The sequence below is a fragment of the Parambassis ranga genome, chromosome 16, assembly GCF_900634625.1.
Source record: "Parambassis ranga chromosome 16, fParRan2.1, whole genome shotgun sequence".
Classification (NCBI taxonomy): Eukaryota; Metazoa; Chordata; class Actinopteri; family Ambassidae; genus Parambassis; species Parambassis ranga.
This window is the reverse complement of record NC_041036.1, coordinates 9,075,537-9,101,960: the sequence shown is the minus strand read 5'-3', so window position 1 is coordinate 9,101,960 and position 26,424 is coordinate 9,075,537. Positions and strand designations below refer to the sequence as shown.

The 26,424-nt window shown below is 41.7% G+C and overlaps 4 protein-coding genes across 9 annotated transcripts; 1 reads left to right on the top strand and 3 right to left on the bottom strand.

Moving 5' to 3' along the window:
- Positions 1-1,450: 1,450 nt before the first annotated feature.
- Positions 1,451-6,614, bottom strand: elovl4a (ELOVL fatty acid elongase 4a). Its single transcript, XM_028424916.1, has 7 exons — positions 6,400-6,614; positions 5,516-5,598; positions 4,980-5,167; positions 4,687-4,767; positions 4,080-4,251; positions 3,565-3,692; positions 1,451-3,440 (listed from the first exon to the last, which is right to left on the bottom strand). The coding sequence occupies exons 1-7, from the start codon at positions 6,435-6,437 to the stop codon at positions 3,114-3,116; spliced, it is 1,017 nt and encodes a 338-aa protein (XP_028280717.1). The 5' UTR covers positions 6,438-6,614; the 3' UTR covers positions 1,451-3,113.
- A 1,580-nt stretch (positions 6,615-8,194) lies between these two features.
- On the top strand, positions 8,195-10,946 carry prelid3a (PRELI domain containing 3A). Of its 3 annotated transcripts, none has more exons than XM_028425783.1 (7): positions 8,195-8,446; positions 8,761-8,929; positions 9,201-9,290; positions 9,397-9,467; positions 9,626-9,728; positions 9,882-9,956; positions 10,090-10,946. In XM_028425783.1, exons 1-6 carry the CDS (start codon positions 8,433-8,435, stop codon positions 9,939-9,941), a joined length of 507 nt encoding a protein of 168 aa, XP_028281584.1. In that variant the 5' UTR covers positions 8,195-8,432; the 3' UTR covers positions 9,942-9,956; positions 10,090-10,946. The 3 variants fall into 3 exon arrangements, with proteins under 3 accessions (XP_028281584.1, XP_028281583.1, XP_028281585.1); XM_028425782.1 differs by having other exon boundaries at positions 8,195-8,550; XM_028425784.1 differs by lacking the exon at positions 9,882-9,956 and having other exon boundaries at positions 8,195-8,550.
- A 782-nt stretch (positions 10,947-11,728) lies between these two features.
- fbxo32 (F-box protein 32) lies at positions 11,729-18,240 on the bottom strand. Of its 4 annotated transcripts, XM_028425166.1 has the most exons (9): positions 18,011-18,240; positions 17,442-17,566; positions 17,158-17,207; positions 16,936-17,028; positions 14,699-14,792; positions 13,922-14,106; positions 13,640-13,822; positions 13,087-13,230; positions 12,523-12,966 (listed from the first exon to the last, which is right to left on the bottom strand). In XM_028425166.1, exons 1-9 carry the CDS (start codon positions 18,121-18,123, stop codon positions 12,877-12,879), a joined length of 1,077 nt encoding a protein of 358 aa, XP_028280967.1. In that variant the 5' UTR covers positions 18,124-18,240; the 3' UTR covers positions 12,523-12,876. The 4 variants fall into 4 exon arrangements, with proteins under 4 accessions (XP_028280968.1, XP_028280967.1, XP_028280969.1 ...); XM_028425167.1 differs by lacking the exon at positions 16,936-17,028 and having other exon boundaries at positions 11,729-12,966; XM_028425168.1 differs by lacking the exon at positions 13,087-13,230.
- Positions 18,241-21,140: 2,900 nt separating this feature from the next.
- Positions 21,141-24,778, bottom strand: LOC114448943 (kelch-like protein 38). Its single transcript, XM_028426200.1, has 5 exons — positions 24,374-24,778; positions 22,553-23,770; positions 22,342-22,483; positions 22,129-22,234; positions 21,141-21,968 (listed from the first exon to the last, which is right to left on the bottom strand). The coding sequence occupies exons 2-5, from the start codon at positions 23,767-23,769 to the stop codon at positions 21,679-21,681; spliced, it is 1,755 nt and encodes a 584-aa protein (XP_028282001.1). The 5' UTR covers position 23,770; positions 24,374-24,778; the 3' UTR covers positions 21,141-21,678.
- Between the last annotated feature and the right edge of the window lie 1,646 nt (positions 24,779-26,424).

Here is a 26,424-nt window from a genome sequence, read left to right as displayed (position 1 = left end):
TTAGCCTGTTGTTCCGTCAATAATCTCAGTAGGTTGAGACAGTACCTCTTAATGTTGACAAAAATCTCCCCAAAACGTCACTTTATTATTAATGATCTTTAAACAGTTATTTATCAGACATTGGGACATGGTGTTGTAGAATTTTGGGCTGCAAGTCACTTCATTTGAGGTACATCATTTTCAAACAGGGGTCTAAGAAAGAGACCACTGTGACTTTGCAATATTTATTAGTCACTGTGTGATCTGCACACCAACCTTCATAGTAGAGCTCTCACGGTTATCTTAGTGTAGATGGAAGCCGACATGCAGACATGAGCCACTTCAGACTCACTAAGCTACATTTCAGGGAAATAAAGGGCAAGCAAATATTTGGCTCCTCTTTCAAAGCCTGCAAATCACAAGTAGCTCTGAATCATTTGTGCTTGGAAACTTAATTTTCAAGATTGATTATGTTGTGAAGATGTATTTGTCCTTACAGAACTAAATGTGAGGAAAGGACTGATGGTGTTGGAAAGACGTGGGGCCACCCTGCAAGGGGAAAGGCTGTTGATGAGTTTGTGGTTTTCTGTTATCGAGTTGTGAAACGATCACTCTGGGTTGAAGAATAACACAAACATCATCCATGTAATACCCCTCTGCTGGTGGAGGCCTCCCACTCATAAACTCTGCAGGGAGGACTGCACTACACACACACACACACACACAGAGAGAGAGAGAGAGAGAGAGAGAGAGAGAAATGTGTTTTTCAATCCCTCCACACACAACATGCATTCATGCAGCACCTCCATTGCTCACCCACACACACTCATATAAGCACTAAAGTCCTGTTTAATAGTTTATTGCTTTGGAGCTCTTTTTTAGTAGAACCTCAGCTGATTCCAGAAGGAGATGAAGGAGGGGGATGTGTGGTAGGAGGAGTTTGTAAGGATGAGTGTGTGTCTGTGTCTGTGTGTGTGTGTGTGTGTGTGTGTGTGTGGGGGGGGGGGGGGGGGGGGGTAGGACAGCTGCTATGTACAGTCACCATGGAAACCTTTGTCTGAATCTGTCAAAATGGGAGGAGAATTTAAGACATTTTCAACAACATTTTCAGCCCATTTTGCAGACCGCTGTGCAAATAAACATATAAAATGAGATTTGATAATGTAGGCAGATAATACTAAACTGATTAGGACTGGGATTTCCAGGTTTATTATTCACAGTTGTCTATTAAAAGTTTAGAGTGGTTATGTTATTTTATCTTGAAGAAAAGTAATTTTCATAATTACATAGGAAACTGTGGGGAACTCACTAAGCATGCTGATGCTCATTTACTATGTGACTATGAGACCACAGTGCCCTCCAGTGTTGGAAGCCTGCAAATACACCACATCACAATCCACACACTATAAAAGTAAAGGAAGACAGCATTGTACTGGCATTCAGTTTAATTTAATCTGAAGAGGGTTCAAAGTTATGATACTTAAAAAAGCAAAAAAAAGAAAATTAAGAAAAACACACACACACACAGAGAAGCAACATGGATGCATAAAGCTAACAAGCTGGGAATAGTTCCCATATGCGCAGGGTATAAAATCTCACCATGTAATATGTACAACACAAAAAAGAAGACTAATACACAGACAAGCACATTATTTGTGGATGGGAAACATTATTTACATAACAATAAATAACCAATAAATAATGTTAAAATGCTGAATGCTGAATTTGCTAATATAGAGCTGACCATGGTTTTATACTCTATATACTACAGAGGCCTAGCGAACGTGTTACTTCATAGTGGCATAAGATACACAGTCACTTTAACCAGATCTTTTTGTATAGAAATCATTACTTTTATCATTTTAAATATTCCCCTTTACAAATTTACATTCAAGCCAGCTCAGGACATGATGCAAAAAAAGATTGAATATGTATGTAATAAGTTATTTTATCTTAAAAAAATCATGCTAAATGTAGTTAATATGATAAAAAGTGGCTGTAAGCTAGCTCTGAATTCTCCATAAATACAAAAAGGGAACCCAGAACACCACCACGTCTTTGTTCAGCACACAATATTTTCACCAGCATCTAAGACGAACAACAAATTCAGAGAGGATAGAATATAAAAAGACAAGGTAAACATCTGCAAGGACTTGACTGCACCAGCTGTCAGAGGGGGGAAAACAATGATAATCATCAATCATCTGATCCATCATTTCTTATTACCTTTCAACACATTACATACATGTAGAGATTCACACAATTTATGATTGCATACAGAAATGAACAAAAATTCTAAATGTCACCTCTTTGTGAGCTTCAGATCAACTCAGATCAATATCATTAAAGCCTCAAATAGCTGGAAATGTATTTTTTCTATCCTTATGTACATTAACGCTTGACTTGTTTTCCCTCTTTAGAATATAACTGTGCACTAATTGATGAAAGCTCATGCTTGAGCCCGCAATAAATTAAAAGATTAGAATAAATAAGATGATTTTTATCTGTACAAATAAGTGGGAAATTGCAGACGTGTAAGCATCAAAACAGGGGGAGGTCTCATGTAACATCAACAACAGCTTGAGTAAGATGAGGACAGAAACATGACATAATAATAGTGTACATTATTGTGAATTTTGTATATCTGTACAGGTGCACAACAAAAAATAATATGCTCATATATAAGCCGACATGTGCGTGTGTGGTATTCCTGTCTCGATACAGCAGTGTTTGCTAGATACAACAGAATATGTTTTATGCAGCTCAGGTGCCTTAAAAGTTGTTTTCCCAGCATGCCAAGTAAAGTCTTGTTTTTCTTTAGTTGCTGAAAGTCAATAGATCTACTTGGCACCACAATAAAGAGAGGGAATACAGACATGTATCCCATGCCAGACACTACTGTATTTTGGGTTATTTTTGACCTTTGACACTTCTGAATAACAGAACAATCCTCTCTCAGCAAAGGCCTGTCTCGTCTTTATTACAACTCAGATCATGGCTTAAATAAACTCAAACCTCAACACATCCATTCATCTAAATCTCCCTCAAAATAAGTCTTTCACATTTCCGCACTATCAACACCAGAAGCCAAAGCAAGGCCCTACCTCGCCTGAACCTCTCTGGCTCCTCTTCCTCTAATCTCTTTTAGCTCGTCCTTTTCTCTTTCTCCTCCCAGAGTTCTCCTGGGGCTTCTCCTCTTTGCTCCCCATCAGCACTGCTCCGTTGGCAGCCTTGCTCAGCCCATTGAGGGTGCCGTTAGAGAGAGCCTTTCCTGCTTTGGAAGAAGAGGAGGCGTCACGCCGTGAGGGCTGCTGGCGGCGGTAGGTCTGGTAGTAGAAGTTGCAGAACAGGATGATGAAGGTGATGGTGTAGCAAATGAGGGAGTAGTGCATCCAGTGGGGGAAATCGCAGTTGACATATAGGGACAGGGCGGTGTGGCCGATGGTGACGTGGAACTGAATCTGAGGCACACAGAGAGGAACTGGTTTTGTGCTGCGCAATATTTTCACTACTATTACTATACCATTATTTTCAATACGAGTGACATTTAGATTGTTGTGTTGACAATTTCATAGTACATCTCACCATCTGGACAATGGTTAAGTACTTCTTCCACCACAGGTACTTTTGGATCTTTGGTCCACAGGAGGCCAGGCCGTAGTACAGATACATCAGGACATGGATCATTGCGTTCATGTGTGCACCAAAGAATGCTGAAAGTAGAAGACAACAAAACCAGCCAATGAGCTTGATGCATTACAATCAAATTTTGAACATTCATGGAGACCATTTAAGTTTCACAGTAGATAGATAGTAGAAAGATAGTAGAAAATTCTTCAATATTTCAACATTAGGAAACATTTTGATTTTGTATAAATTCATGTTCATATTCATATTCTTACAAAACTGTTTAGATTCCATGTTTTGTGCTAATAAGCAATTGATAGCCTGCCCTGCTATACCTATCAGCATCTGAATATCATGAGCATGTTCCCTAAAATACACAGCTAACACAAATTAACTTACATTAAGCTGTATTTCTATATTTTTTAAATTCAAGACTGAAGCAAAGCATGCCGTAACACTGAAATTCTACTCACACTGTCCTCCTGCCACCCATTTAATGCCGATCCACCAGAGCGTGAACATGGTGCAGTGGTGGTAGACGTGCAGGAAGGTAACCTGGTTGAATTTTTTCCTCAGGATGAAAAACACTGTGTCCAGATATTCGATTCCCTTGGAGACGAAATACCACCACAGAGCTCCTGCCACCTGTCTCCAACAGCACCCGAAGAATGTAAAGAAACACAAACATTAATGGAAAATGAAAGCAGGATGCACAGGCTGCGTGTGTAATCCGAGCTTCCATCTAATTTTTTTGACATCTTGACTTCAGGGTCACCTGAGACAGACTTCATTGCCGAGCAACGTCATGGAGCAACAGGAAGGATGGTTGAAACTGAACACCATCTACAATGTCTCTTCTAGCTAGCACTTTTTCTGATAACAGGAACATGGTGCAAATGAATGGAAGGCTGATTATGTTTCTAAAACCAATGAGAGTGAAGCTTCTTTGGTAGAATTACATGAAAGTCTGTAAAGGTTAGGAGGTTTTTGCTAATTACTGCACCCATGTTAGGTGTCAGACAGTAAGTTACAAAATTCTATTGGAGTAAATGTTTCATATAAGGAACATGTGTCTCTCACCCTGACTTCATTGGGGTCATCTGAGTAGTTCACAGGTTGACAGATGTAGCTGTATCGTGCCGCCCGTGTTGCCATAAACAGCTAAAAGAAGAAGAAGAAGAAGAAGAGAGCACGTCCAATCAACTGCTGATACAAAGGAACTAAGACACACAGTGAGAATGAAAGACACAGAGATGGAGGGCAGGCAAAAGAATGAGCACGATGTAATTAGGTTGGTCTGAGCCCACAGGATACAACTCTGAATGAGACGTCTCCCTCACAGTGCAGGCAAATGTATGTACAGTGTAATCTACCTCTTTGAAGATGAAGAAGTTGAGAAAGACCATGCTGAAGTTGTAGACAACTAGGGTTTTGCGGAGCTGGAAGGGTTCTCTGTTCTTCATGTATTTGGGTCCCAGCCAGAGGAAGAGCAGGTAGGAGGTGCTGATGGCCAGTGTGGGCAGGGGGTTGTCCATCAGAGGCCATTTCTCCACTCGCTTGTCTGTGGGACAGATGTGCTCACAGCGTTATATAAATACTCTTCATATCCTCACTGCACCGATGGTTCAGTGGAGGTTTATATTCAGGGGAGCACAGGTCAAGTAAGAGCTGAGTGTTGGAGAAATGAGTTAAATATATCTATATTCTTTTATCTTTGTATTTGGCTACTGATTAGACTAAGACACATTCGAATCATTGTGGCCTACAGCACTAGAATTCATGTCATGTCCAGGAACAAATCAACTATATTGTGCTACTCTGACTCATTCCTGCACAAGTTTCCTCTAGTATGCCTACTGCATACTAACTCCCTCTGACTCCATAGCCATATATACAACTTAAGTGTTACCTGCAATGGTGAGGGTCCATTTGTAGAACTCTATGGTGTCGTTAATTAGATGTGTGACAATCTCCATGGCTGTGGAGGATAACCTGAAAATCAAACAGACAGCGAGGGCCTTCACAATCTCCTTTCCTTATATGAACATTATCATTCTATTGTTTACAATATAAATGTTTAAGCCGTACGGGGGTGGGGGGTGGGGGGGGGGGTCATATAGCCTATATAGTATGTGGCCCCATGAGTGATAGATGGGCTATAGGCTACATTGCGCACAAAGGCAGGGGACACCGGCCGGCGGAGCGCATGTGTCAGCAGATTTTTTTGGTTTCAACACAATCAACAGCCAAACTGACGGCTCTGAGCAGGGAGAGCCTCATGCCCCAGTTTTACATTGACACAGGTCTTCAGACTGATAGGTAGCAGAGCGCACAATCTGCCGCACGGTGTGATTTAATGATCCTAAAAAGATGCCCCACCCCCCCTCCCATCCCCTCTCTTCCATCCCTCCCCTCTCCAGCCCGGAGCGGATCAAGCGCTGCTGCAGCATCTGCCGTATATAGTCCTGCACGCTCTGCGAATAAATTAAAGAATAAAGCACTGTGTGGATAAACACTTCACCTCAGATGGTATAATACTGAAAGGCTTTGGTTATGATATGAGCCCATCTGAATGGTACATTTGGCTTCTTCAGCATGCGGTCCGGCCTTCATCGAGCCCCGTATGATGCACGAGCAGTTAAATTATCAATATGAAATTTTAAAACTCACATCAGAGCTGTAAAAAGATAAATTTAGATTAAACACATATATGTCTGACACCAAACTCTGCAAGCATCGCTCGGTGCTTCACACCACGGTGTCGCCTTGTGCTCAGGATGCTTATTACCTTACCGTGTCGATGCTTTTAAAAAATCCGACTCTTGTGACATTCAATGCAAGGTCATTCAATGTGCGTTTTCCCGGCTTCTGTCGGACAGATCAATTTTTATATGAGCTGATTCATTTTTCTGTATCCAGGCGGAAATAAACGGGCCTCTGACTGAACGGCGATGGCACAAATTTCTCGTTAAGGGACCATACTGTAGCCTCCACTGCGCGTCTACTTCAACGGAGTGCACCTCAGATCCAACAGCGGGGACGTCAAGGCGAACAGAATATACTGCACACTTCCGGTCAGACTTTCAAAACAAAACGCATGTCATGAAAAGAAGGAAAATACAATATATGGTTCATCAATAATTTATGACATCTGTCATCCTCTCTGATATCATGGTGTGGTTATATTACTCTTAACAGTTCGTGTATGCTGGGTTCAGCTGTCAGGACATCATTTCACTGACACACAGTGTATTTGCAGATTTTAAAGCGCGGACCTTTATTAGAAAGAAGTGTCAATCTATTTCCGGTCTGGTTCAGACCGTCTCTCTGCAGCTTAATGCATCTCCGCTCCTCCACTGCCACTTGTTTGGAGGGGGATGATGGAAAGATGCTACGCGCATGCGCACATATGGAGGCGGCTGCAGTAGAGCTACACCAGCTTCGTCAAGTTAGACAGACATAACCGGCATCAGACAGGAAGAGGACTAACCAGCGAGGTTGACACAGTAAAAGTGAGGAATTTTCTATGTGACACAAAATCCTGGTCTCATACAAAACAGGCGATAGTTAGTTTGATTGCTGCAGCGTATCTTCAGCATACATTGACCGATTTCATCCATTTAACTATCAAAATGTTCATCTCAATAGTTCCTAGTAACTAGTTCCACATGCTTTCAGCTACAGAAACCATTCAAACATCATTCTGTTCAGCTCTTCAAGGACTATTAAACTTGTATTCAGATTTGTTCAAATATGTTTCGTTTTCAAAATATTAATAAAAATTCAAAAGCCATTTAACATTGAAGTCTTTGAGAGAGCCCTTCAACGAGGGGCATCTGCCAAATGTGTCTCCTCCTACAAATTTCAAGATACAGACTCCAGTTTAGTCTTAAAACACTCATTAGATATTAAACTTGTATTCAGAGTTTTCTAATTCCGAAACGTTTCCGCACGCCAGGCTCTCAAATTTGGAGTGGATTTTGAGGTTGCATGGCACCATGGTGACAGGCTGACACACAGGGGCATACCAGGCAGCCATTTATCAGTCTTTATCACATTTTAAGCATTATATGTGTCATATTGATCATCCATCCAATCACACAGCCTGTGCTTCTTATAATCTTATGGTATCATTCCAGCCTCTGACCAGCCTATGGTATATTCACAGGCTATTCTTTAAGGTCATGACTTCATACTGTTCTTGTCTTCAGCTGTTTCTTTTTAATTTCCTTCTAATATTCAAAGATTTTCTACTTTTCAAAATAAGAGCTTCCTCTTTTTAAATTCTTAACCGTGTTTCAGCAAATTAAATTCAGATTGCAGATTCTCCAGCAATTCAGAGCAATCGTTCACATCAGCATTCAAAGCAATGCTTCAGCTGCAGCAATCAAACTTGCATTTTCTTCAGGAAATGCTTTTCTAGTATCACTATATAATCAATAAAACATTGTGCTTGAGTCCACTTCTCCATAAATTCTAAGACAAAAAGATTATGATGGTAAAAATCATAAAAGTAAAGAGTCAGTGGTACTTTTATTTTGAAAATCTTACCCAGAATGCAGCATCTCACGCTGTGTGTGTTGACATCTGGTGGCTCAGTTGCTGCACCGGCTTCTCTGTTGTCCTAGCCATTTGTTGTCACCTCTCCGTTCCGTGTTTTTTCTGCCTGTTGTCTTTAGAAGAGCAGCCGATCACTTTGCGCAATATTTACGCGCGGGCGACATGCGAGGTGAAGAGGAGGGGAGCTCCCTGGACTTCCTCCACTGATGGTCGTGAGCCTCCATCATAGGCCCCGTCCGCACTGACTGCTGGAGCTAGTTCCTCTTATGCCAACAGTCCGGTGAGATGTAGCTGGTTTCGGATCACTTGTGTGTGTGTTTTGTCAGTGATAAGATCAAAACTGATTTGGAAGATGAAGATTTGGAGCACGGAGCATGTTTTCAGGTTGGTCACTCTAAGGAATATTTTACAGAATAATAATAATAATAATGCAGATTAATCTGGGCGGTCACTGTAGAGGTTAATGATGCTAGCTTCATCTGTATTAACTTGGTTTAAACTGGCCCTAAAGCTTCGAACCTTTACTTTGTAAAGTCCATCTGGTGTAGATTGAAAGCTGTTTGATGATAATCAAATTAATTCATTTGTGTGCAGTTACCCATGGGAGACGGTGATCAAGGCTGCCATGAGGAAGTACCCCAACCCCATGAACCCCAACGTGGTCGGAGTGGACGTGCTGGACCGCAATCTGGATGCAGAAGGACGTCTTCACAGCCACAGACTCCTCAGCACAGAGTGGGGTCTGCCGGGTATCGTACGAGCGGTCAGTCACACAACACACACTGAGGTGTATTCAGAATATGAATGATACACATGGAGAGGATGGAGGTGTGAGGAAGACCTCACTGACTGAAGACTGAAGGAGAAATGTTGTGTTGTTGGTTGCTAACATCATTGTTGTGCCAGGTGTTGAACTATATTTAGATTCGGCCAGGCGCAGTGTAATTGCTGGTGTTGCCAGGTCTCCCTTGGTTTGTGTAGCTTTTAGATCCACCACTTCCTGCTTTTCATGCTGTTTGTGTTTCTGTCTGCAGATACTGGGAACCACCCATACACAGACCTATGTTAAGGAGCATTCCATCGTCGCCCCCAAGGAGAAAAAGATGGAGCTGTGCTCAACAAATGTAAGTTTACATGGAGTCTGTAATTCATTAGACAACTGCTGCTGGACAAAAATGTGCTGCTCTTTGCTGCTCTGTCCCTAAGGTCCAAATGTATTTTACCTTCCAGATTACTCTCACTAACCTCATATCAGTGGATGAGAGGCTTGTCTACAGACCACACCCAGACAACCCAGAGGTGTACGTACAATGTCTTACACTTTAGTTGGAGCGCATACAATAAAGAGATAGGCAGACACTGTGTTCTTGCAGGTACTCAGTGTTACAGTGATCCTCTCTCTCTCTCTCTCTCTCTCTCTCATTCTATGTCTCTCCCACATCACTCGCCCGCTCTTCAGTACTGTTCTCACACAGGAGGCCATCATTACAGTCAAGGGAGTCAGTCTAAGCAGTTACCTGGAGGGGATGATGGCCAGGAGAATGTCAGCTAATGCCAGGAAGGTAACGGTTTGTAGTCTATATCCACAGTCTATATCTGTCTATTTGCATGTAAATGAAGCACTGCAGGTGATTTCTCTGCATGATTCCTTCTGTCTTCTGTTTCTCTGCTGTTACCTGGACATGTGTGATCTTTTTCTCCGTGTGAATCTGTAGGGTTGGGATGCTATTGAGTGGATTATTCAGAACTCTGAAAGAGAAAACGTTCCTCTGTGACATTTACTAACACTGGTAATTCTTTGCTTTCCTTTGCCTTCAGTCTTACGAGATTAAATAAAAACACACATATTTCTCTCGTTTTTAAAGTCCTGTTTGTGTGTGTACCACACCACATCATACTTCCTGCTTATTTGTTTGCATATAGGACTCCCACGTTTACAGAGACGACTAGTTTCCTCGGCTACACCTCACAAACCACTGGGGATCCTCAGCATCTCTGGATCTGCCGCTGTTGGTATTCTGGGAGGTCGTGTGGACTTTCACCCCACAATGCCTCTCTACATGCACTGAAAGACAGAAAAACGTTGCCAAAGCTGACAAGCTATCAAAGCATGTTAGAGTAGGATTTAAAGTATGCAGCTCAAAGTCTGTTAGTTTAGCTAATTCACTGCTCATTAACATATTGAGTTTTTAATTAAGATGCAGACAAAATGGAAAGTCAGACTAGCAGGCTTCACTGGTTTGGGTAAATATTACAAACTCATATTTACTTATATCTCATACTTGATTCAGATGCAGTTGAATGCATCAGAGAAACACGCACAGAATTTTTCAAAAGAAAGGTTCAGATTGTTAAAAATATGCAACAAACTTCTAATGTGATTGTTGTATGTCAGACACTGGAAGAGGGAGATATTACTGGTGCTTTATTATATGTTACAAGCAGCACAGACTGTAGATGATACTTGCATGATATTAGTAAAAAGGAGGAGTGTTATTAAGAAGTATGCAGAGAAAAAAATCAAGGAAGTCTCAAAAAAATGTACCGTGAACATTGCCTTCTTTTTCCACTTCAAAGAGTCAGTACACAGGCACTGTTTAAACCAGCGGGTTTGTAAATGGGTTAATGAGAAGGATGAAGATGATGAAGATGAACATTACCTATTTACTATATAGCCTTAAAATGATGCCTGTGTATTAATGTCTTTACAGCAGCAGCAGCAGCATCCTAATCATACACACCATGCTTCCAAATGCTGTTCGGCTCCATACAAGCTACCTAAAGACCCTGAGGAGTAGGGCAGTATTATATGTGCAGTGCTGCAGTGGGAGGCGCACATGTGCTACTTCATATTTCTGAATAAAATTAATATTTATATAAATATTATTATTATTATTTGTTTAACAAACATGCTAAAAAACATAATGCTCATATTATTTGTGTGTGTGTGTTGTATAAATATGATTTTAATCTGTTTTTTTGTTTTAACTTCAACTGTAATAATTAAAACAATTGTTTGAAACAATGCATTTGAAGTTCAGCAGTTATTACACAGCAGGGCTGAAGAGATCGACTTGTTCTCATATTAGTGAGCCTTAAGTGCTTGTGTCACTTCGACACACTCAAGTGTAAACAGTGATGGAGGCAATGTTTATCCATTTTAAGCTAAAACTGAACATTAAGTAGCTCAAATCAGCTTCAGCACTAATAATAAAAATGATGTCATGTCATGGATAATCACTCAGAGAGGCCATACCAGAACTTTTAAATTACATTTTTCTGCTAACACCTACATACTTAATGTGGATTAAGTTGGAACTTTTTATACCCACATTACATTGCAGTTTATTCTTTGTCCACTAGGGGGCACACTTTTGCTGCTAGTGACACTGAATCTTATGTTGAAGCCTGTTGACTTGCAGCACGGGGTCCATGTGGTCAGAAATGTAGAGTGCTGTGATATAATACTTTTTTTGTGCTTAAAAAACACACACACTTACACGTTCAACATCAAAATCAATATAATAAATCTGGGGGCAGAAGTTGTGTTTAATTTCCTTTATTTATCCAATTGAACATAAACAAGAGTGCATTGCATAGCATGTACATCGTCCCTCACTGTCTGAGCAGTGATAGAGGCAAGACTGGATCAAGATGCACCTTTGCAATAACAATGTGTCCTCCTTTAAACCCAAGAGTACAAGTTGAACCACTTGCCAAAAGCTCATTAAATAAATAAGTAAACACAATCAGCTGGGTGGTTAAAAACATGCAGGAGGATATAGAAAAAAAGTCAACTTTGATATCAGAGCCTCAGATCTAAACTATTTTCTAAATGAGAGACACTTGCTGATAGAAAAGAAAACTACAGCATTAAGATCTGAATGCATTGCAAACAAGGTATAAGTTGTACCTGTACTGGTTCAAGTTTCATGATAAGGCACACACCATTATTATACTGATGTTACGATTAACAATCTTTGGTAATACTGCACTCAGGTGCTGCTGCTATAACAGCCACTGCAGAAAAATAAACACCATAAAAAAATCATATCAAATCCATATAAAAGTGAAAAAGAACAAAAACATAATAGAAAAGATGTGCGAATGTGTCAGGGTCATCATTCAGTCTAACGATTATTTACTGACATTCATTTTATCCTGCGGTGATTCAAGTGCCAAGCAGAATATTACTGTGGACTGCGTCTGAATACTGAACACATCGCACCTCCCCATGTGAGCAGGCTTTGTAATATCACACTAAATAAAACAACAGTTTTAAACCTGTCAACTAATTGTCCTATTTCCCATGTTGAAACCAACAAAAAGCAAAATTAAGATAGAAGTGCACAAATCTAAAGCTGGGAGAGGTGCGTTTATTCTGGAGACAAAACCACATTAAACTAAGACTAAACTCCAATAGCTTAATATTCCCTTTTTTTTCCTCAGCTCTCCTCTGTCCACAGGACAAATTGCTTCTACATCACTTTTGCTCTCCATCACATTCGTTTGCTTTCAAACCCTCCCACAGGTCTCTCTGCTTGCTCAAAACAAACTTGATTGCATAATTGTCCCGCTGCCTGAGCACCCTCCAGTCATGTCACAACTAAATATACATCCAGGAATTGATTGTGATATCAAACAGAAACATTATTGTACATTTTCTATGTACAGAAACAGTATGTACAGCCAGTTCCTCTGGTGTAAGGATCAGAAGTTGAAAAGACTGATAAAGTCTTGAGGTGAAAGGGAGGAGGTGCAGCTTTCTGGGTTGTTGGCTGTGCAGGGATGGTTTGTGTCCTGGTGGGAGACACAACATCAGACAATTTTAAAATGTACATTTCTCTCCTGTGTAAGCCTTAAAATTACAACAGTAATTTTAACATTTTTGATCTCAAATCCACTTGACAGATACACTACCTTCCAGAAAAGGATGTGGCAGTGTGTGCAGAAGTGCAGGGTGTCACTGTACTGCTCTCTGTGAGGATAGCAGCGGCTCAGCTTGAAGTACATTTTTTTCCATTCCAAGTGACCTTTATCTGACACCATGAGGCGCTTACGGATCTGAAGAAGAAGAAAAAAAACAGACTTTAAAGGTATGACCAGAGGATAGAAACATCCAATTTAATGATAGACTCTTGATCATTTCTTTTGAGGCATATTCAGAACATCAAAACAAACCGGTTTTATTATCCCAGGTGGACAAAGTTGGTCGGTAAACAAACTAAAACATGTCATTTGTAGAAGAGCTTGGCTATAACCTGCTTTAGTTTATAGGTGAGTCTGTCTCACTATGTTATCAAGGCATGCTGCTAGGTCACTTCAGTGCCAGTGGGCCTCCCTTCTCCCAGTGTCGTTTATCAGAGGCGCTTAACCTCCTTATTTTAAGTTCCGGTACTATGTAGGCTATCTGAGTCATTCATGTAAGCAAATGTGTGCGTGCATTATACATATATCCACAGCGTGTACATGCCTGTCTGTCTGTGAAGTGGTACTGGCAGAGTTTCTTCCATAGCAGCCGGTCCTCAGTAAGGATCCCCAGCTCAGGACAGACTTGTCCAAGACTGACCAGGTCTCTGCCATCTGACAGGCGCTGCATGATGTTCAGCTGCAGGATGGCCGGCAGGTCGGTCAGAGTCATGCCTGTAGATGTGGGCTGAAAGATGGAAATGGCAGAAGAAGAAAAAATCATGAATATAAAAGAAATCTGCCCTTCAGAGTCCTCTCAAATTGTATATCGTGGGCAGATGCTTACCCTGTTGATCTGGATGTTGTCCAGCTGCTGCTGCCACTGCAGGATGTTCTCCATGCGGTGCACCCAGATGTTGATGTTCCCCACCAGGACAGATTTGCCCATGTCCTGAACAAGACCACACAGCGAGACGTACAGAGTGTGCAGCAGTTCTTTGATGGGACGGACGTTCTGCTGGTCATCAAGGACTGCGGAAAGATAATTAATTGATATGATGATAATCTACAGGGAAGTTTTAAATCCTGTGTGTTACGAGGAGACACAGAGCCGTCAGGCTGAACAGCCTAGCAGACAGTAAAAGCTTTATCGCGGATCATCAAAAAGCACACTATGAAACTAAATGTTTTGGATCGGCTGCACACGTTCATAATATTTGGTGAAAAGTTTCAGCACAGCACCTAAACAACCTGAACCTCTGTTTAGCAGAGGGAACATTTAGTTTACACTGTGGCTTGCAGAGAGGTCTGGTGACTGTCAGTGATATTAAAGCACTCAGTCCAGTCTCCAGCCTTCTTTATACGTCGCCAGTGCTCATTTTCTCACCTACTGGTGCAAAGAACGGAGCAGAAACACTTCACCTTTGCTACACTTATATTATCCCTTGCTGTGCCTTTCAGGAAGAATGATGAGAATGGTACTTTACTGCATACTTGAGCCAACAAAAAAAGGGAAATGACCGACCGAGGGTCTAATATGCAGGAAAATAAAAGTGTCTGACAAACAAAAAGCTGTCGGACAAACTGGCTGAGTGACTGTGAAAGAGCAAGAGAAGGGGCTCACCTTTTTGTACCACTCTCTCCAGAATATTCATGTAGTTTTTCTGCGCCACTCCGCTGAGCGAGGGGAGCTGGGACTTGGCGATAAGCTCCAGGAGCTACAGCAGAGAAAGAAAAGAGACAGAAAGAAAGAAACAACATAAATTTCATCCTGTCAGCCTGTGAGCCTGTGAGCCTCTCCGTTCCATAGCCTCATTACTTGATGTTTGTTATGCTACATTCTTACAAAGGCACTCCAACAATAAATGTTGTCTAGAACAAATTTGGAGACGTTCCACCTGGTCATTACTCTCAGCAGAAACTGGGTCCAGTGAGCATACAACAGCACATTCTTGGCTTTGATTGGGTATCTTTAGAAGCTCTTTAGGAGGGGGGGAGGAGAAGCTACTGGAAAGGTGTTGGATGAGAGCCCGGGGTGTCAACATCAGCCTCCACAAGCAGGCTTTTAATCATTTGATAGATGGATGGATACATCATTGATCCCACAGGGGGAAATTGTTATCTGACCACCGATCTTCATGTCATGTGAATTAGCTGAATCATTTGACTTGGGGTGTGCGTCTGTGTAAGCATGCTTGTTTGTGTGTATGTCTGTGCAGTTGTTGCTGTTGGCTGGTGGACAAACAGTGGGTTCCAGCAGGGTGGCATGTCTGGCATGCATCAGATGCTGTGACATCATGGAGAAACTCAAGCCCCCCCCCTTGCTCAATTTTGACCTCTGTCATTATATCAACATATTGTCTGGCACTTTCTGGTAAACTGGAGAAGATATGTTATTAATATTGATCTTATAAAACTGTTTCGTGGAAGCTGTCGACTGAAAATAGACTCTACAGCGTCGAGCCAAACACTACATAAAAAGGTGATAAGTCTGGGGTCATAATAAAACCCAACTTCGAACTAAATTACTTCTCTTCTTCATCCTCCACCTGCCTGTCAGCTTTGCCAATGTTAAGCTTCTTCACTGCCTCCTGGCTGCTTTTTTTTCCATTCTTTCCAGCTCCATTCCTAAAACCTAATCCCTTGCCCTTCTTCTTTTAGCAGCTCATCAAGTGTTCTCTCTTTGTAGAGCAGCCGGGCAGAACAATGTGCTTTTCCATATCTACTTTTAGCTTCCGCCGTTCAAAAAACTGCACTCCATGGCTTGGTGTGTGGCTCAAACTGTTCCACAAACACACACCAGCAGAATTAGAAGTTATTATACAATAAACCTCTTTTAAAAAATTAGTTCATTTTAAGGTTACTGTCAGCTTCTCCTTGAAATAACCTCCACTCATCCACTTGTTGTGTCTTTGTGGAAGAATCTGATCTGTGTAACTGAGACAGAGTTAAATGCCATCAGATGCAACCAGTGCTGAGCAGTGACCTAGGACAGTGTGTCCAGACTAGATGCTAGTGTTACACAGCCATATTGTTCTTTGGGCTTACCACACTACACTGCACAGGTTAGCTGGGGCTGTGCTAAAAACGGACAATCCTTTAAACCAACAGAGACAAACGGACAATGATTTGGACTAGTTTGTAGTCTGACATCTTTGGAATATTAAACAGTGTGTGTGTGTGTGTGACAGTATATTAAACATGTTATCCCCCTACAACACAAAAGGGGAGGAGGCTTCATCTGGCAGCAGAGGGGATTCTGTGTGTGTGTGTGCGCGTGTGTGTGTGTTTGGGGGTCTGAATCACCTGACAAGCACCAGGTCTGGTTTCATAAAACCCTGTGGGGTGGTCGCACCTCACCGCACAGCTGTCACCTCCCCTCCCTCCCCTCCTCCCCTCTCTCTCAGCCCAGCACAGGAGAACACAGCAACCTTCAGCTCACATGGGAGCACATGTGGCAGAGCTGATATTAAGAGGGGAAACCTCTAAATCCAACTAAATGTTTTTCCTCTAACATCGCATTAGGCAATTACAATTTGGATAGGGATGCTGGATTATTATCAAGTTGTTTCATGTTTAAGAGTCAATAAGAATTGATTTTTTTTACTACAGTTCTGGTTTTAATAAATTTAGAGATGCTAAAGTGCTCTGGCAATCATTTTACCACACACACTCACACTCCCTGGGTCAGCATCATCGCAGCTGATACCTCTTGTCTGCAAAGGTTTGATAAGACCCCCACAGAATCCTACACACCCTTTAACCCTTTCACAGCCACTGACAGAAAACATCAACCGCAGAACACGACAAACAAAAGGGGACAGCAGCAAACAGGAAGGAAAGAAAGAGACGAAAACTTACTCTGACAACGTAATTAAATCTCCTTGTGTCGTTGATGGCGCTGCAGAAATCTAAGCGGTTGAAGGCCTCTCCCAGTGTACAATATCCATGCCGCTGGGAGAATTTAATTATCAGGGTATTAGATTGCAATCCTCGGCAGGAGTATAGAGTTTTCTCAGCATGTTTACATTAGCAATGATGATATGAAAAGTTGATGTGAAACCAAATGAGTTGCTTTGTTACCTCCTTGGTGCTTCCTTTATGAACGTAAATCCACTTTTCCCTGTGGAAATCTGTGAGAAAGCAGAATGTTTATATTAGTGGCCTGCCTTCATTAAGCAGCACTGTGACAAATGCACACTGCATATGTGGTACAAATTCAGAGTTATTGAAATAGTGCTGGGAATGACTCATAAACAACATAATTAGACAGAGTTCCCCTCTTGAATGTTATACACCTTCCTCCTGCTGCTATGATTTAGAAATGATAGAATAATAGGTGTGTGGTTCTTTTTATTGTGACTCACAGGGGACCTTGGTGTTGTTGTTCATCAGGTCTTTTTTCCTCTTCTTGGCAGCCATGTCATAGCTGAGAGAGAGCAGCAGGTTCTCCTTGTTGAAACACTCCTCCTCCTCCTCCACTTTGCAGAAGCTGGAAACAACAAGGACACACTTATTTATGTGCTGTACAAAGTCCACACGCAGCTTTCTTTTCCACTAAGAGCAAAAACCCCAGCATCAAAACAAAGGTGTCTGTCACACTGTGCCCCAAATGTGGGTGTTTGGTGTGAGAAGTGAGTGTGATCACTTTGGAAAGTCGCCAGAGCTACAGACGTTTGTTAATCCCTTTCACTTGTTGTGGTGTTATTAATAGCTCAGTGATTAGCCTGGAAATGGAACATGGCAACCAGAAAAACACAAAGACACCGAGGTTAAGGAGCTGGAAGCAACATGTAGGCCGCCTGTCTTTGTTCATAACGCAGTTTGGACTTTCTTCAAGACCTTCCCCCATCTTTGTCTGTCAACTAAGTAATGGCGCATTAAAGAGTTGCGCAATTTAAACAAAAAAAGTGCTGTCAGACACAGCAGGACCAACCTCTGCACGGAGACATTGTTGTTTTTGTCGTCTGCTGTCGTCTTTTTCCAGCCTTCTTCGGTTTTAACCCAACTCTGACCCGGTGACCTCCAATCCTGTCCGAGAAAAGGCATCCTAACACGACGTCGTCACACCAAAAACTCAAATATAATGTCAGGAAACAGTCCCTGCTGCAGTTTATAAGTATCCCTTCTTTCCTCAACGTGTTTCTAATCTACTGTTGACATTGCGCAGCTCTTCTTATATCCTCCAAGTCAGAACCCGGAAATACACCAGGTCCGCCCACTTTGGAAACTTCCCTGCAGCACGTGGCTTTGTTTATCAACTTTAGCGTTGCAAAACCTCTCAGAGGGAAGAGCGGAGGAATCTGAACTGTCAGAGTCATGGAAAGGTGGAGGCAGCTAGGGCACACACAGGGAATCCAGTTTCTAATATATTTATATATTTTGATCGAACGTCTTAGAAGTGTGTGAAGGGCTCCATTATGTAAGAGTTCCAGAGTTGGGATGCACATCTGCTCCAGCATGGATCCTACTGCATTTTTAAGCACACGTACCTGGAGTGCTTCTCTATGTTTTAATAGCTTTGCCTGTTTTTGTTTGGACTTCAGAGCCTCCTGTAAAACAGATGAATACTCCCCACTGATACTCAGTCATGTAATTTAATCAATTACACTCTGTGCAAGCCTGTTATCAAACAGCACTCTGCTTCCCCATCAGCCTCACTTCTGTTTTAAATACTTTGATGTTGATAAAAAATAATTACTATTCAGGAAGTGTTTGTCAGGGCTTATCTTATCAACACAATGCTCGGGCCTCCCAGCATATAGCTCTATAGTCTCCTGATTCTTGGTCACTCCTGTTATTATAAATAGATTGAGTTGTCCTTCACATTCTTCCAGGGTGTATGGTTGCACTGTGCTGTGTGTTTATGTGTGTACTGTATTTCCCCCAAAACAGCACCAATTGATCCATGAAGACTGGATGAGGGTACTTTGTTGATTCTAGCCTGCGCTGCTGAAGATAACATGTAGTTAATCCTGTGCAGGCCACTGGGTCAGATCCTATCAGCTTAGTTAAACACATGACATATTTACACACTTATCTGCAGGGCTTTTAGGAGGCAAATTTAAAATATATATGTATTTTGTAGAGTTAATGGCTTGTGTGCATGTGTCATTCAACCTTGTTCTCCAATAGTCGGGTTGTAAAAGTGAATGTCTGTTTAATAAGGCTGATCAGTCACCTCATGTATCTGTAACCTGATGCAAAGAGCCACTTCCTAATATTCCTCCCACACAACACAACACTATGTGCGCTTGTTCTCAGTAAAGTACCTCATGTGTGTGTATCTATATCCTTGCAGCAGCAGCACGTGGTGTGCAACGCTCTCCTTCCAGGAACCAGCAGGCCCCTGTTTCAGCCTGTCCAGTGCTCGTGTTGGGACACTCACTTTACACTTTTTATTTCTTTTGACATTCACAAGAAAGGAACACAGCTGCCACCTACACAGCTGTATATCTGTGGATTCATATTTGAGGTTTTAATGTAGACTGATACATGCAAAAGAGCCGTGCACACACACTCTAAATAATCTGTCAGCGGAACTACAGATACTTACTATGCACCCAATGCAGAAGTGACCTAAAATAGTTCAATAGTTCCTCATGCGAGTGGTGTGTGTGTGTGTATGAAAGTGGAACTTCAAAACTAAAAATGTATTTGTCTTTCAACTGCACAGGTACACAGTGATGTTCATAGTGCTGTGAGGTCCTGAGGTTTAATGAAGTCTATTTGTAGAGTAGGCCAAACTACAGAATGACACGGAAAGTCCCAGCAAGTGCTTGGTCAGCTGGCGACTGACTAACTGGAGAGGAATCTATGACCTATGAGTGTATGTTTAGTTTATTCAATGAATGACCTGCCATGATGAATCAGATGCGAGCTGCAGTTTAGTGATAGACCAACCATCATTTAGCCACATTAAGTTTTCTGCAGCTCACAGAACCAAGTTTCAGGCGTGTAAACCACAACTATACTGTATATATTTAGCCTTTTATTGGCAGTTATTATTAGTCAGTGTGTTTTGACACGTGGACACGAGACATCAAACTTGAATTAGTTTTTAAAACGTTTTTAAGGGAAGGATCTCTCTCTCTCTCTCTCTCTCTCTCTCTCTCTCTCTCTCCATCATCTCTGTTGTTGTTGTGATGTTGTGACTAGACACGACAGCTGCTTGACACTTCTAAAACCTTAATCACGCACACACATGCACACACAGTTACACAAACATACACCTGTTGCTGCTCCTCCTGGATAAGTTTCATCACTCGCTCAGATTCTCTGTTGTGAAACCCCGCTCATCAGTTTCTAGTCTCCGCTCACATCTGCCAGCTTGCACAGCAACCAGCAGAGACCACATGCCTCACGTGGTGTAACATTTGCCCTCTTGTTTGTTTCTCAAAATAACATCAGATCACCTATAGTTTTTCCACCCAGCCCTATTTTCACCCTCTCCACCCACTGTCCCCTGAACTCCATTCGCTGGCAGTGAACGGCTGAAACATTTGACCCAATGACTTTTGGTTTTAAAGACATTACATCCAGTCTCCTGTGTAATACTTGCCGGTCACATTATGTTTACTCCATATGAAAAGGCTGACGCTGGTTTCTGGAGGTCATTGATGAATTAAATTATGTAATCCCCTCTGCTGCTTTGAGAAAACATGATAATGTCCATGGAGATACCAGCATCTCTTCATGGCAAGAGTCAATATATATATATATATATATATATATATATATATATATATATATATATATATATATATATATATAGAGAGAGAGAGAGAGAGAGAGAGAGAGAGAGAGAGATATTTAAAAATCTAATATAAGTCTAAACTAATGTTATTTAAATGGTTTTAGCCAGCTGAAACGTTTTGGACACTTCTTTGTAAAAGGACACCATTTATATATAATGTCCTGTGTCTCCAATGTGTGTGGATGGCAAGAAGGATACTGTCTGGACATGTTGCAGGAGTGTGTGTGTGTGACATAGAGGGCATGTGTTGCCAGCACTCACTGTGGTCTGACTAAGTACTGTGAAGACACAGTGAGTGTACTCACAGAGGGATGGAGGGATGTCACATTTTATTTTGAAGATTAAAAAACAATTAAAACAGTACAAAAACATCAGTGAGCAAACAATGAACTAAAAAATGTCTCTAAGATACAGGTTTATGTAAGAAGGTTTGCTGCCACAGGACACAACAGTAAGAGAATATGCAGCTTACTCTTCAGTTACTAGTTACTTCAGTTATTAGTAAAGTAATTTTAATTAGTTCTTAAAAAGTACATAAATAATAAAGAATCAGCATATATTAATTTGATAAATTTCCATTAAGGCATTAGACATTACCCCAAAGACACATCCATGGGTTCAGCCTAAGAGTTGAACATGGATTTCACTTGCACCAAACAGTTCACAACCCTGGGGATTTTAACGTGACAAGTCAAATCTTGTGATTTAGAGCAGGCTGAAAATAGCACTTTGTGAAGTCAGACAGGTTAGGAATAAGCTGAACAACAGGATGGCTTGTTTTTATAGAAAGAAAAATAATGGAATATGCAAAAGGACATTTTCAAGTATCAAAAATGTTTTTTTTCTTTTTAGGATTTTTCCCATGTCTGTGAGACACATGTCAGAGTCAGAGAGCCATGGTCAAACAGTTTATAAGGGAGACTCCCTTTTGACTTCCAGGTGTCTGTCTTTGGGTCATAGCACTCAAAAGTGTCGGAGTCCTCAATGATGTCGTGGCCATTGACGTAACGTCCACCTGTGACGTAGAGTTTGTTGTTGAGAACAGTGGCAGAATGGTGCATCTTCCTCTCCTTCAGGTTGCCACATTTGATGAACCGGTTGGCCTTGGTGTCATATGCAATCATCCTCCTGGTGTATCCTGTGACAGGGAAGATATTAATGTTAGACATGCGACACGTGTGACAGACAGACTGTGGAAATTTAACTCTACACTCTGATTCAACTCAAAATGAAACTGTGTTTTAAGCATGAAATGAGTTTTAACATCATTAACCCTTATTAACCATTCTACTATGTACCTCCAATGATGTAGATTTTTTCATCCATGACAACAGCAGGAGCAGACACATTCTTCACTGTCCTGTTCTCCATCTTGGACCACATGTTCCTGGCAATATGATACACCTACACCATGGAGCAAAGGGTGGATATAAATATAATATGAGAATCAAGGGTGGAGACTGGATAGGCAGATGAATGAATGACCAGTGTAATCCAACACTGAGTTTTACCTGTATTATTCTGAGAGGGTTTTGCATGGCGTCCTCGCCTCCAAACATGTAGATCCTCTGGTTGGTGGCGGCGACTGCAGGGTGCAGCATGGCCTCAGGCATGGGCGCCATGGACTCCCACTGGTTGAACATGCTGTTATACCTGCATAGAGAGATTCATGTGTTGCAAACGTTGTACCAATTTATAATTCAATCATGGTCATGATCTCACCTCTCCACGCTGTCCGTCAGGCGTCTGTCTGGTCCCAAGCCACCGAGCACGAAGATGAAATGGAGGTATGAAACACTCTGGTGGGAAAAGCGTGACTCCAGCATGGGCTCTGCTGTCCGCCACTGGTTGGTCTTGAGGGAGAGGGTGTAAACAGTCGTGCTGACTTCGCTGTGCTTTGTATTTGTGGTGAGCCCTCCAATAACATACAGGACGCTGTGCAGGGTGACGTATGAGGCTTTGTAAAGACGGACAGGCAGCTTGGCGAGCCATTGCCACTTCTGGCTCTTCTCATCAAACACTATGGCCTCTCTGGAGGTCTGCTCGTTGTTCTTCCTCCCACCTATCACCACCAACATATCATTGTAGGTGTAGCGCCTTGGTGCAACCCAGAGAGGTTTAAAATCCACTGCAGAATCAAGGCATTTTGTGCTTACAGAAAACATAAGGCGCCTCACAGATTCAATGAGCTCGGTACAGAGAGTGGAGGACTGGATGAGAGGGTCATTGGCGATGAACTGGAAGAGGTAGGTGGGGTGGATATGTCTGAGGCGAACTTTCTTGAAAAGGTCACTAATTGCACCACGCCTGGATAAAGGATCGTGATGGATCCAGGCAACCAGCGTCTCAAAGACCTGCTCCTCCTCTGCACAAAGACTGTCATCCTCCAGGTACCCCATGAGCTCCTGTAAGGAGAGCTCACACAGATCCTCAGAGGCTGACACGTCAGAGAAGCTCTTCATGGCCATGTCTTTTGCTTTGTCTCTCAGACTTTTACAGTTCATGATCTCAGAAAGCCTTATCATGCTCAAACAGTTATCTGGGCTCAGCTGCTCTTGGAGGAAACTGGAGCAGGCCTCAAAAAGACGGCCATATTGCAACATCGACGCCGCCTGCATCAGAGGGAGCACGATGTCCATGCTGATACTAATGAGCCCGGTGTAAACATATTCAATGATGCTGCTGAGAATGGCTGACGTGATGCCCTTTAGGTTAATCTTGGTCTGCTGTCTCTCTATAAAGTTGTGGCAGAACATGGCTCTGAAGTAAGGGCTGCTGGATACCAGGACGTTGCGGTGGCAGGGAATCTCTTTGTTGTCTGAACACAGCAGCACATCTGTGAGGATGTTGTCCTGTCTCAGCCTGTTAAGCTGCAGGAGCAGGTTGGAGGACTGCTCTTTGTCTTTGTAGTGGAAAACCTCAAGTGGTAGGCAATCCATGCTGAAGGGGGGCAGAGTTGATCACATATTTTATATTCATTTGAGTGTTTACAAGGTGGATACAAAACCTCAGGGCATAATTTGACTTTTGAAGGGTTACATATACAGAGAGGCTAATGGAAGTAGATTCGGCATGCATATAAAACTCAACCTGTAAATATTCTATATTATACCTCATACCTCTAATATTAACCTTCCATACTGATCTCTGCAGCATGCTGCTATACAATGAACAGGGCCTGCTTTATGTTTGATCTTCTTACAGACCACTCTCATCAACGCTGGGTTCTGCATAACTATTTTTGTTGCTGTGGTGTCGTTGTCATGGGATTGGTGATGCTTTTGTTGTTTTGTGGTTTGACACTGTTTTATGTGCAGCGGTAATGTGTTGTTGAGTTTGCAGCTTTGTGTCATGCATTAGATATGAGTGCAAAGTGAAAAATGTGTTTGTATTTGAAGCAAAACGAAAGAAGAATCAGACTGTTGTATAGACTATATAAACCACAGGACATATATATATTATATATATATGTATATTACATGTTTACATCACACTTTTTTGCTATAAATCCTACAGCAGATGCTCGTGAAAGCCAGGTCTTACCTTCCTCTTCTTCCTCTTTATATATTTTCTTGGGGGTCCTGCTGTATTCAAAGGAACGTCTCAGCAGAAAATATGGTGTCTTGACATTTTCCTGTACTTTCTTCCTCTCTCATCTCCTGTTGATTCGGTGTGACTGTATGTCCCCCTCTCTTTGTAGGCGCGTGTTGCATACTGTTTGTTGTTATGGTCTCTTTTCACGAGGCCTCTGTGTACATTCCTCCCCTAAAAATAGATCCCCTCTTTGGCAACACTGCAGCAGACTCACATGTGACATGTTGGAGAGCTTTCTCAGTATCCGTCTGATTCCATCACTAAGTCTTTCCATGTGTGTTTTTTTTTCCTCTTTTTTTCTTTAATATCATATTCTTCCTCCATTTTTCTGCCCACAGTGGACCTCTCTTTCCCCCCTCAGCTTGCATTGATATTCACTCTATTATCTCTATCTCTGTCTGGCGCATGAATGTAGCAGTAAAAACAGCACTGATACTTGATAACACTCATTTTGTTGGCTGTGCTGACTGCTGGCTATAGCTGGCTGCAGATATAAAAACAGGATTATGTTACTGTAGAGGTAACATAAACACAGAGATGTGAGGAGGGTCTACTTTTGGGAAAAGAGAACAAATCCAGATCACAAACAAGTCACCACAAGTGCAGTGGGAATGAGTTTAATTCATCCTCTAAGCACAAACAAATTTCTTAATTTAACTGTACATCCACAGCAGATGATTACATTCCCCATCTTTTTAAAGCTCATTTCCATTTTATTTGTTTCACGCTCCCCGAGAAACAGAGAAAGCTTATTTACAGCAGCTTTCACGGAGGCCATCCCACAAGGTGGCAATATGATTGTTTGCCCGTTCCTTAAAGCTGGAGATAAATCACAGTTTGTGGGCTTGTTTCTTAAATGTCGGCACATAATAACAGCAAAGACTAAAAGGCATTTTCAGTCATCACAGGTACAGATGTACCATCTTGTGCTCAGGCTTGTTTACAGATCAAATCAGACGTAAATAGCTACTTGAGATACTGCAGCCACTTGAGTGTAATTTGCTGTTGTATTGCACAACAAAATCAACACAAACCACTTGAGCTTCCTATCTATTCCTCGGCTCATTTTGTGGTTTGTTGCCTCAGGTACTCACACACACCTCTGCCATTCCTGACACAATCACATCAAACGCACAATTATTGCAAAGAAAAAAACCCCTGAGAAACAGAGTGTGACATTAAGAACTAGGGTCACATTAATCCAACTTGAGACTCCACAGATCCAAAGTTGCCGCAAATAGACAGCGCCATCTTGTGGTTCTTTCAGCACAAACTCAACATTTTCTAATTAACTCCTATCTTTGATTTTCATGTGATGAAAATGAAGGCATCTCCCATAATGTAATGTAGTAAACCTATGTCTGCGCCTTGCAGCAAAATGTCAAACTCCACTTTTCGCACGGCGCTGCTGACTTAAAATTGTCCCATCGATCTGTACAGTCAAGGGCAAGAGCTTAAGTTGTTTGCCCAGAAGACTGCGGTGTCATTTTATCAGCTTCACTCTGATATTCAGCGCTGTGATTGCATACTTTAAAGTTAAGCACATTGTCTCCTATCTCTGTTCCTTCACCTTGACAAAAAGGACTCATTAATGTCTGCCTATAGGCAACAAGTTATATTAAAAGTTAACGCTTTGGCACACACATTTTTTTGCAGCAGAGCATTTTCATACAGCAGTGAAAAACTGTTGCCACCCACCACCCGGTGCTGCATCTTCATATCACCAAATGATTATCTTCTCATAAGCGCATGGTCTAATAGAGCCTATACCCCGGGGATTTAGATCCCACTGATTAGTATTGTGTTTGTGTGTGAAGGGCAGGCTGCTCTGCTTTGTCAAATAAAAGCAGGATGGACAGTTTAGCCTGTACCTGAATTAACCTTCCTGCAGTTTAGTCCATCCAAAACCATATATTAGCATGATTTTACATAAGAAACAAACATGTTATTCTGTTTTATTCTTAATATGTGAGTTAGATGGTTCCACGACATATGAACTA

What these genes read in the sequence shown, in the direction of transcription:
- elovl4a (XM_028424916.1), bottom strand. Translation starts at nt 6,437, where the DNA reads ATGTCACAAGAGTCGGATTTTTTAAAAGCATCGACACG. An exon ending in TTTTTAAAAGCATCGACACG is followed by an intron (nt 5,599 to 6,399) that starts GTAAGGTAATAA and finishes TTTGATTTTCAG; the next exon opens with GTTATCCTCCACAGCCATGG. An exon ending in ATGACCCCAATGAAGTCAGG is followed by an intron (nt 4,252 to 4,686) that starts GTGAGAGACACA and finishes TGTTGGAGACAG; the next exon opens with GTGGCAGGAGCTCTGTGGTG.
- prelid3a (XM_028425782.1), top strand. Translation starts at nt 8,519, where the DNA reads ATGAAGATTTGGAGCACGGAGCATGTTTTCAG. An exon ending in TGCCGGGTATCGTACGAGCG is followed by an intron (nt 8,930 to 9,200) that starts GTCAGTCACACA and finishes TTCTGTCTGCAG; the next exon opens with ATACTGGGAACCACCCATAC. An exon ending in TGTCAGCTAATGCCAGGAAG is followed by an intron (nt 9,729 to 9,881) that starts GTAACGGTTTGT and finishes GTGAATCTGTAG; the next exon opens with GGTTGGGATGCTATTGAGTG.
- fbxo32 (XM_028425166.1), bottom strand. Translation starts at nt 18,123, where the DNA reads ATGCCTTTTCTCGGACAGGATTGGAGGTCACCGGGTCAGAGTTGGGTT. An exon ending in ACAACATCCAGATCAACAGG is followed by an intron (nt 13,823 to 13,921) that starts GTAAGCATCTGC and finishes TCCATCTTTCAG; the next exon opens with CCCACATCTACAGGCATGAC. An exon ending in ACCACTTCACAGACAGACAG is followed by an intron (nt 13,231 to 13,639) that starts GCATGTACACGC and finishes CTTCTTCTTCAG; the next exon opens with ATCCGTAAGCGCCTCATGGT.
- LOC114448943 (XM_028426200.1), bottom strand. Translation starts at nt 23,769, where the DNA reads ATGGATTGCCTACCACTTGAGGTTTTCCACTACAAAGACAAAGAGCAG. An exon ending in CTGACGGACAGCGTGGAGAG is followed by an intron (nt 22,484 to 22,552) that starts GTGAGATCATGA and finishes CTCTCTATGCAG; the next exon opens with GTATAACAGCATGTTCAACC. An exon ending in ACCCTCTCAGAATAATACAG is followed by an intron (nt 22,235 to 22,341) that starts GTAAAACTCAGT and finishes TCCATGGTGTAG; the next exon opens with GTGTATCATATTGCCAGGAA.